The 15476-nt window shown below is 36.3% G+C and overlaps 1 protein-coding gene across 1 annotated transcript in view; it reads right to left on the bottom strand.

Annotated features, from left to right (window-relative positions):
- The window catches only part of KLHL4 (kelch like family member 4), a gene marked incomplete at both ends in the record, with an annotated part of 59345 nt that extends 45179 nt beyond the window's left edge, over positions 1-14166 (bottom strand). Inside the window, one exon of the mRNA XM_084258709.1 lies at positions 13745-14166. Coding sequence (XP_084114835.1) covers positions 13745-14166 — 422 coding nt within the window. The remainder of the gene's footprint in view (positions 1-13744) is intronic.
- Positions 14167-15476: the final 1310 nt, after the last annotated feature.

The following is a 15476-nucleotide window of genomic DNA, read 5'->3' as shown; positions in this document are numbered from 1 at the left end:
GAGGCAGTGTAGTGACAGGAAAGCCACAGAGCAGGATCTCTATGATCCGAGCAGATGGGTAAAGGAGAGTCCTGGAGCCATTGGTGGCTTTTCAGTCTTTTATTGAGCATTTACCAGGTACACAGCAGGCAGTGGGGCCCTAGGGCCTGGCCTCCCAGGGCCGGTGGCGAATCTTCACTCTTTCTGGACTCCCTGCCGTTCTCTTAGTCTCTACTTCTCTGCTGCTCTGCTCTCATTCTCTCTGCTCTCATTCATTTCTCTTTATCTTGTTTCTCTTCTCTCTTCTGCTTCTCCTTCATTCTCCCGCTAGCATCCCCATGACGCCGCCCTTACAAGCCCAGTCTCAGCCCAGGTGTACCCACCTACGTATGCCCACAACCCACTCCAGCTGTCCACCATGAGGCATGCATTTAGGACCACCGGGATCCATCATTAATCCTAATGGTGGAGGGCAGAAAGTCCTGATAATAACTTATTCTACGGGCAGGCAGGCAACCAAGCCCCCCCAACCCCCCATGAATCTTTATGCTCTTTCTCTGGCCTCACTCTAGCATTTCTCTCTCATGTTGTCTTATAGTCTCGTCTCTTCTGTAGCCATGTTACTTGCACTCTCACTGCCGCCCACGCTGCTGCTTTTATTCCAGCCAGTAGGCTCAGGTGTGCATACTTGCACATGACCGCATGTGCACACACCCATACTCCAAGTGTCCACAATCAGGCATGTGTTTCCCATGCCCACGCTTCCAAGCGCCCTCTACATTAACACGATCAAGGTTACAGGTGATAGCCACAGAGGCTAGTGGCATAAAAATCCTGATTAATTCATATACCCTACTGTAGGGTAAAGAAAATATCAGGCTTTTCAGCCCTTCTGCCATCAGGATAGATGATGGATCCTTGTCCTGAATGCATGCCTGATGGCGGGCACCTGGAATAGGGTGTGGGCATAGGTAGATGGGATTCAGCTGAGCTAAGACTGTGCTTTTAAGGGCGGCGTCACGGGGACGCTAGCAGCAGCAGCAGAAGCCGAAACAGAAGCCGAAAGAGAAGCCGAGAAGCAGCAGAACGTACGCCAGAGAGCCCAGATAGAATGAAGACTTGCTGGGGGCTGGGAGGCTGGCAGGCAGGCCTGCCAGCCTCCCAGCCCCCCAGCCAGCACCCCTACCTGCCATATGCCTGGTGAACCCCAATAAAAGACCTGCAAAAAACCACTGAGGACTCTGACTCCTCCTTTACCCAGTCTGCATGGGATCAGAGAACCTGCACTGTGTCCATTCCAGCCTTTACACCTACAGTCACCCAAAAAGTATCATTAAATTCATAAAGATCAAAATCCTATCAAGTATCTTCTCTAACTGCAATGACACCAAACTAGAAATTGAGCACAAAAATACAGTAGGAAAACGTCTAATATATGGACATTGAATAACACACTTCTGAAAGCCTATTGGATAAATGAGGGAAAAAAAAGAAATTTAAAAACATATAGAGATGAACAAAAATAAATAAACAAGCTTTCAGGCTCTATGGAACACAGCAAAAGCAGAAATAAGAGGAAAGTATATAGTAGCCTAGGCCCACATCAAGAAACAAGAAAGAGCTCAAGTAAACAACTTTACCTCTCACATCAAGATTTTAGAAACATCGGTAGAAGGAAGGGAGTAATAAAAAAAAAAAATAGAGCAAGAACAAATGAGATAAAAATCAAAAAGTACAAGGCATCAATGAAATACAAAGCTGGTTCTGTAAAAAAATCAACAAAATAGAAATGCCTCTAGCAAGACTCACTAAGAAAAAAGGGATAAAAAATCAATGGAAGCAGAAACAAAAGATGAAAAATCACAACAGGCATTTCAGAAATACAAAAGATCATGAGGTTACTAGGAGCAACTATATCAACAAATTGAAAAATCCAGATGAAATGGAGAAATTCTTAGCAATCTACAACACTTCAAGACCCAGCCAGGAAGAAATAGAAAGCCTAAACAGACAAACCACAAGCAAGGGAACTGAAACAGTAATCAAAAAATCGAGGTCCAGAGGGTTTCACTAGTGAGTTCTAACAAATCTTTAAAAATCAACTAATACATATTTTACTCAAAACTCTTCCAAAACTTGAGACAGAGGAGAAGATTCCATATACTTTTTTATAAGGCCAACATCACTCTGAAACCAAAACCAGACAAAGAGAATACAAGCAAAGAGCATTACAGATCAATTTCTCTGATGATCATAGATACAAAAATTATCAACAAAATTTTAGCAAACCAAATCAAACAATATATCAAAAGAACTGTACATCATGACAAATGGGATTCATTTAATGACAAAGGGATGGTTCAACATCTGAAAATCAATGAATGTAATTGATTAAATCAACAATAAGAATGAAAAACATATGATTATATGAATAGCTGAAGAGAAAGCATTTGATGAGATTCAGAATCCATTTATGATTTAAAAAACCTTAAAACACTGGAATAGACAGAACATTCATCACCGTAAAAGCCATATAAGACAAACCCACAGCCAACATATTACTTAATAGTGAAAACTGAAAGCTTTCCATCTGAGATCTAGCACAAGACAGGGATGTCCAGTTTTATCACTACTATTCAACAAATTACTGGAAGTCCTAGATAGAGCAATCAGGCAAGATAAAGATATAAAAGGAATCTACATTGGGAAGAAGTATAACTTTTATTTTTGCAGATGACATAATATATGTAGGAAAAAACCTTAAAAACTCCACTACAAAACTGATTAAAATCATAAATCAATTCCCTAAAGTGGCAAGGTACAAAATCAACCTGCAAAAATCAGTTGCATTTTTATATACAAACACATATGAAGAGAAGAAATCCAGAAAATAATCCCATTCACAATCACAACAAAAAGAGTTAAATACCTAGGAGTAAACTTAATAAAGGAGGTGAAAGGCCTATACAATAAAAAATATAAGATATTCCTAAAAGACAGAAGGAAATTTAAAGATATCCCCTGTTCATGGGCTATAAGAACAAACATCACTATCAAGGATCTAATGGCATTCCTCAAAGAAATAGAAAAAACATTACAGAAATTCATATGGAATAAGAAAAGACCCCAAATAGCCAAAAAGTTCTTTTAAGAAAAAAAGTGGTGGCCTCCTACTCCCAGACTTCAAACTAAACTACAAAGTTATGGTAATTAAAACTGTATGGTACTGGAACTAAAAGAGAAACACAGAGCAATGGAAATAGAATTGTGACCCAGAAATAAAGCAACGGATCTATGAACAGTTAATTTATTACAAAGGAGCCAACAGTATACATTGAAAAAAGGAAAGTCTCTTCAACAAATGGTGTTGGGGAAACTGGACAGCCATGTGCTGAAGAATGAAACACCATCTTACACCTTACATAAAAATAACTCAAAATGGATTGAAGACATGGATATAAGACTTGAGTCTAAAAATTAAACATTACAGAAATTAATTGAGAGAAAATATAGCTAGAACACTCTACAATATTGGTTTGATAATATCTTTGTCAGCTGGTCCCCAATACCAAGAGAAAAGTAAATATAAGCAAATGGGATTACAGCAAACTAAAATGCTTCTGAAAATCAAAAGAAACTATCAGTAAAATTAAAAGACACCCTACTGAATGGAAGAAAATATTTGCACATACACATATGACAAAGAACTAATATCCAAAACATGTAGAATTCTCATGCAACTCAAGAAAAAGAGAACAATTAACTCAATCAAAAAACAAGCAAAAGAACTAAATAGACACTTCTCCAGAGAATTCATGCAGATGGCCAACAGGGAGTCTAAACTGGCCTAGCTCCTATGGAAAACAGTATGGAGGGTTCAAAAAATTAAAAAAAAGGATCTATCATATGACCCCACAATTTCAGTTCCAAAGAATATCTACTTGAATTGTACAAACACAGTATTTAAAGAAATATTTGTACCTTTATGTTCACTGCAGTTCTGTTTGCAATAGCCAAGTGGTAGACAGAACAAGTACAAGGCACTTAGAAAAATTTGGTCTAAATCTACAATGAAATACTACTCAGCTATAAAAATAGATGAACACCTGCCACTTGTGCAAAATAAATGGAAATGAAAAGATAATGCTAAGCAAAATAAGTCAGAAGGAGCAAGACATATAGTAGACTGTTTCATATGTGTCATAGAGAGAAATAGCACAAAGGGGCAGTCAAAACCAAACCAGTAATAAACTTTTAACATCTCACAACAAAAATGAGGCTATCAGAGGAGGGGGAGGAGGGTGGAGCAAGATGGGAGAAGGGCCATTATGGATGATGGTGAGGACTGTGGTTACTTAGTGGTGGATGTGGTATGGTAATCTGCACTTGAAGAGGTGGAATCCCGTATTTCTGAATCATTCTCAATGATGTTAAAGATAGAAAATGTTTCTTTTAAAAAGGAAATGAAAGAAATAACCTTATTATTTTAATTCACTAATAATCCATTTTAATTAATCACCAAGAAAATTTCTCACATTCCATCCACTGCTTTTATTAAATTGACAACATCAAAATATTACATTCGAGTTACTCACTTTAGCAAATGAGGTAAAGATGCCTGTAATTGACTAGTTTATAAAGATATGAGGAAATTACCTCAAATGATAAATTAAATGATGGAATTGGCAAAATAACAAAGACATATCTACTATAAAATGAGTACCTGAATGAGTAAGCCATAGATAAATAATTAGGAGATATTTTTATCACCTGCAAAACCTGTAGTATGCTTAACAATCTGCTATCACATAAGATGAAAGAAGCATGAAGAAAACTGTATAAGTAACACCGTTCCAACAACTTAGTATTTGTTGCTTCACTTAGTCTTCCACACAACCATCTGAGATAAGTGCACACATTTTCCTCATTTTAAAAATGAAAGAAACCAAAGCACAAAGAGTTTAAATAACTTAAGGTCATAACACACATTCGTGGCATGGCAGGACTGGCCTATGACATCTGATACGATGACACGTATGCTTTTATATAAGATATGGAAACATAATGCCCCAGGACACAAAATATACTTTACTTGGATTGGGTGTGGAGCCATAAATAGCTATTTTTTTGGGGGAGGGGAGAACATTGAGCATTTTCAGTTAGTGGACATGACTTGAAGTTAGTTTCCACTGCTCACATATATTTTTTCTTCAGCATATTAGTCATTTCATCACATGATTTTCTATTCCCATTAGTTCTAAACAACTAATGGTATCTAACAGTTTGAGAAAATTGAATACAAACTGAGGTAGATGATGAAAATGATTCTCCTAGGGAGAACAAACCATAAACTACAAAGACACACTTTGCCTACTATCTAAAACAATTACTAATCATTCTCTATGTTTGCAGCCAGCAGCACAGAAAAGTTTGAGACAAGAGAAAAAGTGGTTTGTACTTGTTACAGCAGCAACAGAGTATTATTGCATACAAGCTCAGAGAAACCTGCTTAAAATTCATAGATATTTATTCAAGAAACTAATACTGACAAATTTCCATTCTTGCTTTCCAGTCACTCTGAAAATCAACTAGGTATATTTTTATGGCATGTTATTTTAGATAGTAGGCAGAGAAATGATAAATCATGAAAAATAACACAAAGCAGGGTGTTTAGCATAGCTGAAGCTCAGAATAAATATCTGAGTGCAAAAATCAGATATATCAATCTATACAAATATAAATAAATTGCCATTAATATGGTATTTTAGCAGAAGAGGCTAAGTTACTTTCATGATATGCAGGTGACATAAAAAGATGCTGAAGACTTGGTGAAAAATTGAAACATTTTATATTTAAACAAAAATGATGACAAGAAAGTTGAAATGAAAAAAAAAATGTTTTCTATCCTTCTTACTACACTTCATTAAATGTAGCAGGTACTGAATATTGATTAGGAGCCCTCAGGAATTTCCTGAGAAACTGGCATAGAAAGTCTCTAAACCAAAGTTGACTTAAAGTCTTAACATTACTGAGACTATATGCATATGTTATGTGTATTAGACCACATGTGTTATATGGAATATAAAATATATATACTCTTCATTCTTTTTTAATTTGCTAATCTCATTAAATTATAATTTGTAATATATTGTGAACTACTGTACTGAAATAATGTATATTTTAGCTATAATTATTCATAAAATGGGAAAATAAAATGAAAAGTTGCATGTGTTTTATTTTAGTACTTAAAGTGTATATGGTCTTTAACAAAATCTGAGAAAGTCAAAAGTTTTGGCAACAATGAGAAGCAACAGAAGAAACTCAAATACTGGATACAGGTTTGAGATCTGTGGTGTCTTTCTGCTTTCCAAGTTTTCGCACATAAATTCTTGCATTTAAGAGAAAAAAGGCAAAGAAATGGGGATAAAGGATGTAGAACTAGGTGAAGCTCATTCTCAAAACTCCATGAGTGATACACTGTGGCAGACTTTGAGGCTTTTCCTTATTTTCACCAGCAAGCTGTCACAAAATAAACCTCTTCCTTCCTTAAAGAAATACAATAGAGTTCAAATTTTGATTTCCTGAGATGATCAGTGTGAGTGTAATTTACTAAATAGAAATTTCTAAAAATAATTTCCTCTTTTAATTAGATACCCTATTTATAGTAGCAGTCTTCAAAAAAATGCATTGTCACTCTTTTCAAGGCCAATTCTGTCACATTAGCTTATTTGTTTGTTCTGCTAATTAAATTACCACACCTACAAAAGTTAATGTAATTCCAGTAGTTTCCAGAAATAAATATCTCATATTTCATAACTAGTTATTTAGGCATGATATTTATGACCCAAAGATATAGTCAATCCTAACATGTGTACATGTATGGGTTTCATATTATCATATACTTTTATTCTATGTTGATGTTTGTAATACTCTGAAATCACTGTTGTGATGCAAAATTATAGAAGGAATACTTTTCCATACATAAATTCCTACTCCTGATCATGCTTTTTTTAAGAAAGGAAGCAAAATAGTAAATAAAGATCAAGAGAGATAGAGAGAAGATTAAACATTGGAAATTCACAAGAGCCTAGCTGTTGTCTATAACTAGCATAGAATAGAGATCTGTAGTCATACATTTAATTTTTTATTTCCTAGATTATTATTTGACATAAGGATAGGACCGAAATTTTCCAGCATACCAGCCTCACAGTTAAATGTGTGTCCCAACAAACATTTCTTAATAAAATATCAGATAGATGGTCATAGGTAGTCTGTTCAATTTTTAGGTACCTGACATTAATTAATAACAAGAGCTATATCACTATGAAATTTCTCCATGTCCCTTTTATTCTGGTCACATGTCTTAGTTTTCACTAAATGAGAATGAGATTTATAGCTATTGACACAATAATTAAACATGGAGCAAATTTTAAAATAAGTAAATGCTGAAGGGTATGTATGATACTAAAATTAAGCTAACGTATTTAAACATTTCATCAGTAAAACAAATCATATTTAGATAATTATACCTTGAGAAGAGGCCATGTTTTTCGAAAGTTTGACCTTCATTAAGCAGTTCAGGTGTGTGTGTGTGTGTGCACATGCGTGTGGTGTGTGCGCAGGCTGAATGGTATCAGGGACCTTTGAGAGTAAGATCACAGAGGTCATTCTTCTAATTTCCATTTAAAGTTGAAAAACTGAGGTGGAGTTACAACATTTCAGCATATCTGGCTGCAGGCATGTCTCTCTTCCAAACACAAAGAGAAATTAACTGTCACCCATATGTAAACCTTACCAGTTCATAACCAGCATCAATAGAATAGACCATGAATTTTTCTCCTGGGGTGTGTGCTTAGTCACATTTTAAAGAAGCTGGGAGATGAAAGGGAAGATGTGGCAATGGTGGTGCTTAATCCTGGCAGAGGAAAAACTGGGGAAGGGCATATACTCTGCTGAGTCCAAACTGGCACAGGGGACCTTAACAGTGAACATGAAATATTTTGCTGTTTGCTAACTGAGCTTTGGGAAGAATGATCAGTTCCAGAAGGCTGGACTGGATGTAAGGAGATCAGTAGTGGTGGATGGAGCCCAGCCCCCCAATCACTTAGGAAGGGAGGATTTCTGAGGATGAAGAGACACCTGCCCACGGATGGGAATTTGGTCTGATTGTAAAGAAAGCAGCAGCAGCTTAGGTTTACCTGCTTTTGTATGACCTCCCCCAACTCCAGACTATGAAGACTGACTTAAGCATTTGAACTCCACTTCCATACACTCCCCCTCCCAAAACTAAGCTCCCAGTATCCCTGTTACCAAACTAAGCTACCAAAAGTAAGCTCCCAGTACCCCTGCTGTGGAAAATAAAAGAAGGCAAAACACATGCAAAGGGGATATCACCACAGGGAACAGGGCATGCAAAAGCTACCAGAGAAAGATATAGCAGCAAATACAAGCATTCTGACACAGAATTGCAGGGGCTAACAGACAGAGTTTAGAAAAGCAACCATGAAGAAACTCAAAGAAGTTCTAGTACCTCAATTAACCACAGAAAGGTAAGTTAAAGATATCAAAACATTTAAGACAATGGCAGGAACAGAATCTCATATATCATTAATCACCCAACATGTAAGTGCACTTAATTCATTAGGAGTGAAACTGCTGGGTCATATGATAAATGCATTTTTAATATTTTGAGAAATACCTGTACCATTTTTCCACAGGGCCTGGACCAGTCTACACTCCCACCCACAGTATAAGAGGGTTTCTTGTTCTCCACATCTTCACCAACACTTGTTGTTTCTGTTCTTTTTGATATGAGATAGTCTCACAGATATGTGATGGTATTTCATTGCAGCATTATTTACAACAGCCATGCTATAAAAACAAGCTAAGTTCCCCAAAACAGATGAGTGGATCAAGATGATGTGGTTTATATACACAACAGAAAATTACTTAGCAATCATAAAAAAAAATAAACTCATGCCATTTTCAGCAACATGGATAGAATTGCAGGGATAATGCTAAGTGAATTAAGTTAGAGATATAAAGATAAATACCAGATGGTGTCACTATTATGTGGAATATAAAGAAACCAAAATAAGAATCAGAGCAAGATAAACTTATAAACTAACCCTTGAAAGCTGACTATAGAACTGAAAGGAGGAGGGTGTGGAAGATAGATAGGCAGGAAGCACAATGGACTATGGTGGTGGACTATGGGTGATTTTATGGTGGGCATCCTATGGTAGCTATATCTGATGGGGAAGAGCCTAATGGTACCACAATTAAAATAATAAATTAATTTAGAAAATGGATAGTACATCTGATAAAACAATTTACCAAAGAGGAGATACTGAAGGCCAACAGATACATGGGAAAACGTTCATTATCACTTTTAATAAGGGATATATAGAGCAAAAGTGCAATGATATATCATCTCACACCTGTGAGAATGGCATATATTAAAAAGACCTCCAGGGCCTCCCCGGTGGCGCAAGGGGTTAAGCACCACACTATGAAGCAATCCACAGCCTCTGCAGCATGGTTCGATCCCCGACCAGCCAGGGAGCAACCCACATGGTGCAGCAGACCTCTCCTGTCTCGCCTGCTGTTCCCCTCAACAGCGTATTTCAGTCAATCTGCCTGTTCTGCTCCCCACTCTGTTTCTGGTGAATCTTCTCACCCCCCATACCTCTGGCCTGTACCCCAGTTATTGTATGCATAAATAAATAAATCTTTAAAAAAATAAAATAAAAAGACCTCCAATAACAAGTGCTGAAGAGGATGTGGAGACCCAGGAACTCTAATAAATTATTAGTGGGAATGTAAATTGGTGCGGCCATTTGGAAAGTGATTTGGCAAGTACATTAAAAAACTATAAACATATTATTGGGCCTCCCCGGTGGCTCAGCGGTTGAACGCGGGGCTGCGAAGCTGCCCGCAGCCTCTGCAGTGCCGGTTCGATCCCCGGCCGCTGGCAAGAGTCCCACATGGCTCGCAGACCTCTCCTGCTGCCCGCTGCTCCCCTCAGCAGTGTGTTTCGTCAGTCTGCCTGTTCTGCTCCCTGCTCTGGCTCTGGTGAATTCTCTCACCCTCCTACGCTTCTGACTGTACCCAGTGCTTGTATAAATAAATAAATAAATCTAAAAAAAAATGCTTGCCTTTAAAAAAAAAAAAAACTTTTATGATCTAGTGACCCGACATTTGGTTATCTATCCATGGAATGTGAAACCATCAACTAAATATATATTTTGTACAATGTTTATTGCAGTATTATATACAAAAGCTAGGATTTGGAAGCCACCAACATGTCCACTAACACAGGATTGGATTAAAGTGATGTGGCATAACCATACAATGGAATACTATTCGGCTACAAGGAAAGATAACATGTTATAATTCACTGCAAAGTGGCAGGAGCTCAAGGTAATTATAGGCAGTAAATTCGGGAACGGAAAGAAAAATGTTAGATGATTTCACATATATGAGAAAATGAGGAATCAAAGTGGATGAACAAAGCAAAATAATTGTGAACTATTGGGCACTGATCACCTAAGTAAGGTATCTGAGGTTAAGAAAAAGGGTGAAAAAAGAAAAGATATGGTGGGGGGGGGGCCTGAATGGAATGAATACAGGTGAATCTGAATGTAACGAAAATGTATTCAACACGTATGTAACACGTAGTTTTGGTAGTAGAAAAATGACATAAATAACAGAGTCAAGTTTAGGTTTTCTCTCTGAAATTAAAATAGTGAAAACATATTTTCAATGCCTCATTTGGCTAATAAAAAATGAATAAACAGTCCTGCAACTTCTCGCTTTGTACTGGGGCATGTTGTTCTGGAAACATACCCAGATCATCAGCATTCATATTCGATGGTCTTGAACACAATGAGGAATTAATTGAATCTGTCTTAGCGAAAATGCAGTTAACCACTGACATACACCTGGGTACTCATGTAATCATTTCTTTAATAGCAATTGATAAACATTATTTAATTTTTTGTGATTTATGCACTCAATCAGAAGTAGCAATTTTATTTTGATTCATATTCCAGCTCCAATTGTTTGATGATGATGCCCAGAATATGGTGTTAAGAAGGATTCGGAAATCAAATTTGAACTCAGCTGCAAAGAATATATTGATATACACACATACACACACACACACACTACTGATGGTTAGAAGTGGGTGGAGAGATTGTGAATGCAATGCATTTGATATACATTTTATTTTGATCATCATTACCTAGCATGGTGTCCGGTACATGACAGAGCTTGGACACGGAAGTTAGACAGTCTGGGATAAACATTATTTAATATAGGTAACTACATAACTAAATTTTTCTGTCATATAGGGATCATGATCATAAAACTTAAAATATTCATTTTAATTTTGGAATGCTGGGGTTAACATAAAGGAAAAGAAAGGACACTGAGGAAGGTATTTACAGGGAAGCAAAGATTAGTGTTAATAGGACCAAAAAAAATGATAATTGAGCCCATGCTCTGATGACAAACATACTGTTAATTGAATACTCAGTGTGGTCTCCTGATACAGTTATTCCTAAATGGAGTACATAGGTCTATTTTGATTACATAGGAATATATCCAAGGTATTTATCACCAAACCAACATTTTTTAATACCTTGGTTTAATATCATTTTTTTAAATGTAGGTTTTTCTTTCATATTGTATGATAATAGATTTAGTCTATTCGTTTTCATTCCTGCAGTTTTGTGGAAAACAGGGTGGTTTAAAACCCTCACTTTCCCCTCGCTGTCAGGGCCTATCTTGTACTAGTGTGACCATTTTCCACATGAATACTGGTTTTGTTTTTGGTTGTTTTCTCCTCACCAAAATAGTTCTATTGAGGGGATGGCAACTTGTCAGGATTTTTTTCCTCTTGCTCCCTAATCTTGTTGAAGAAGAAAATCAGGACATAAAAGACTCCTCAAACTCTCCTTGATTGAGAACTGGTAATGACAGATCATATATCAATTTATAAGGTGTTCAATTTACCCCTTTCCTTCTGCTGAAAATATTCTAGCAACATCTATAAAATCACTTCCTGTATTTTAAGAAAATACGTTCCACTGTAACAGAACATTTTTTAAACATAAAAACTGTCTAGAGAAAATAAAAAGACAAATATATGTATATATATTTTCTAAATATTGCTAGGCGGCATGTTATAATTGACATTTTATCTGGATTTTTTCTCAATAATTTAGTTTATTGAATTGTACAACTTTATTGCAAATATTCTCACACTGGAAAATCAATGCAGGGATTCGCAAAGAATTTTGTCAGGCAGTCACAGTGAATAATTTAAATATTTCTACAACACAGTCAAATGAATTTATTAACCTCCAAATTCAGCAGTTTTAAAAGTTGTTCATGGTGAGGCAAGACAATTTGAAAACCTATTAAAATCTAAAAGCACAGATTTTATATTTTTTGAATGTTCAATTAGTTGAACCAAATGTAACCTTCAATCCGAACAGTCATATAGCATTATCTTGAGTAATAAAAATACTTAGGGAAATTCATAATGCACATTTTTATTTATTAGTCTGTATCAAAATCTATTATTATACTTTAATCATTTCACAAAATCATTTGCATGTTTACATTTCAACAAGAAGACTGTATTTCTCTAAAGGCTTCATTTTGCACAGTTGACTTTTCTTTACCATAATGTCGTTGTACTGCTTTTTATGTGTTCAATTTATGGAAGCAAGGAACTGTCAGGCAGACATAATTGGAAAATTTTCTAACAAGAAGTAAATTTGCCAGTCCTTTTCCTCTATATTGATGTTGAGATATACTATGCCAAATATCCAAATTTCCAGATAAATAGCTTCATGTTGAACTTTTATATACTTCAAATCATATAAAAATACCTGTTTTTATAGCTCTTTTACACTTTAATTACATTGTTAAAATCACTAATTGTGTCTACCATATGCTGGGGAAATAAAATCTGATACTGAAAAAGAAAAAAAAGTAAAGATCGACTAAGTTAGACCAGATAAAACTGAGGAGGGAACATAATTTCCTTCCACTATAATACAAAAATAAAGTCAAAATTAAATATTCTATGAACTATTACAGAGCTACTCCTTATTACCACTTCCCAACACACTTCAATATCCTGATATAGCTGATGTGATCCATTCCCTACTTTAAATTTTCACTGCCATAAGTAGCATTTTATTACCGACTTTAAGCAAATATTTTCATAATTGCAAACTAGCTGCTAAATTAACACAACTTGAAATAAATTTCAACTGCCAAAAGAATTTGTTTCATGTTCTGGCATAAAGGTAATATATTTATCAGCCATCAATATAACAAATTACTAAAGGAACAGAGGTTTTATTTTGTCAGAGCCGGCCTAACTCACAAAGTCAGAAAGATTTATATGTGATTTATCACACTTGCACAAAGAATCACAGGTATTTGAACAACCAAGACACAGATTAGTTAGTAATTATGATAAACACTCCTTAAAATTGAGACGGAATTCCTAGTGGAATAAGAACAGAATAGGAAAAATAAACTCACAACGCTAAAATATTTTTTCCAATAATTATCTAAAACCTAAGTATTCTTACTGGTTTCCCTACTGTTTTCTTGGAGACCTTGAATGACTGCACACAAATTCAGTGATTATTACAGAGCTTCTATTTAAGCACTAAATTAAAGTTTTATAGGTTAAGTTAACCCTAAACTATAGCTTTCATTATGCAATCAAAACTCCTACCTCACTGTAGAATCTTCTGTATTGCCATCAACCATCATCTCCAAATTTTGTGAGTGTTTCTCACAAGCTTCTTTGAACAAATTTTTCTCTGGAACTGCTTTAGGAATATCTTCATTTGCTCGAAGATGTTCTATCAAGTTTTGTTGGTGCCAATTCTGAAGGGCTCTTTGATGGGCAGGGGCTGGTCCTGGCACTGGTGCTAGTATGTTGTGGTGGACAGGACTGTTGCTTTTCTTCAGTCCATTTCTGTCCCGAGAGTGGTTCTTCAACCTGCCCTGAACCGGGGTCCCTCTATGCTCATATCCTTCCTGCTGAAGGCAGCTTCCACTGTTGGGCGAACCTTGAGAAGGATGACTAAACCACCTCCAACGTAGCCGTAGGATTTGTTTCACATCAAACTCTTTCTTGCCAGACACTGACATCTTTGCAGGAGGAAAGACAAAAGCCGTCCCTCACAGAAAGGAAACGGAGCCTTTGTTATCTCTTGTTTCTCTGCCTCTTCTGTAGAGCTAACAAAAGCACAAGTGCAGAGAGCAGCCTTTCACCCCTCCCCCGCTGCCTGTGGTACATACACTGTGAATACTTCCAGCTTTCTAGATGAAGCAGAAAGCTGCAGCTAACAGTGTAGGTGGGAACCCACACTGACAGGATGATGAGGTCAGACCTTAAACAAGTAAATCAGCTTAGCACAGGAAAGCAGCTACCACAACAACACACTCCAGCTGCTAGATTTGCACATTTGCAGCCCTCCCGCCTGGATCTGCAAATCTAACCCAGCTTGTTCCTAACCAAAGTACAGTAGCTTAAACCCCCCCAAATGAGACAAAGCAGTGTTTAAACTCAGTTCCTTCTAGATCTTCTCCACTCACCCCACTCCCTGCAAGATTCATTTCCCAGCAGCCTACTTCTAGAAATGTGCCAATTTGTCCTAGGAAAATTTGTAAAACTGGATTATTAAGACTTATTTTGGATTTGTACTTATGAAAATTTTGAAGGTGGATCATTAAGCATTTTGTCATCAGTCCCCTCATGCAAATGAATAGTTATTTTTACAAAACCGGCAACGTGGATGACTTTATATTTATATAAACATTTGCTTGAAAACTTGAACAGTTTAGAAACATAAGAAAGTATTGGTTACCTGTTACTAAACACACACATCCCACAAGAGAATGTAAAATCAGACTTTTAAGAGCACACCTAAGGGAAAAGAGCAATGTTTTCTAAGCTCTTTAGGTTAGAAAAGATGTCTTCTCTCAGTGACCAAAACTTGAAAACAAATAGATCATTCTGGCTCCATGCCTGTATAAACATCACCTTATCATGCTCTTTACTTTCACAGGCAATGTTAAAGGTCTATTTTCTTTGTTCCAAAGTCCTTATAGGAGGATGCAAAATGACATGTTTTGAATTAACTACAAATTGTCACATAACTCAGTAATAACTGCACAAAAAAATTTGTGATCAACTTGACTTTGGACAGGGGTAAATATAAGAGAGAGTCGTGTATCAAAAATATATTGACAATACCATTTTGAAATTCAGTTTGAATTGTATCCCACTCCCATGTCATGTAGGCAAGTGATATGAAAAATTGTACTAGTATATCCTTAGAAAGAATCTTGAAATTACACATTTTGGGTGTAAGTTCTGGTTTTATGGGTAATGAACTGTATGAACTTGGACCAGTCACTTTACTTCTTTGCAGCACATTTTTTTTCATATAAACTAT

This window comes from Talpa europaea, assembly GCF_964194135.1.
Source record: "Talpa europaea genome assembly, chromosome: X".
NCBI lineage: Eukaryota > Metazoa > Chordata > Mammalia > Eulipotyphla > Talpidae > Talpa > Talpa europaea.
This window is presented reverse-complemented; position numbering and strand designations above follow the sequence as displayed.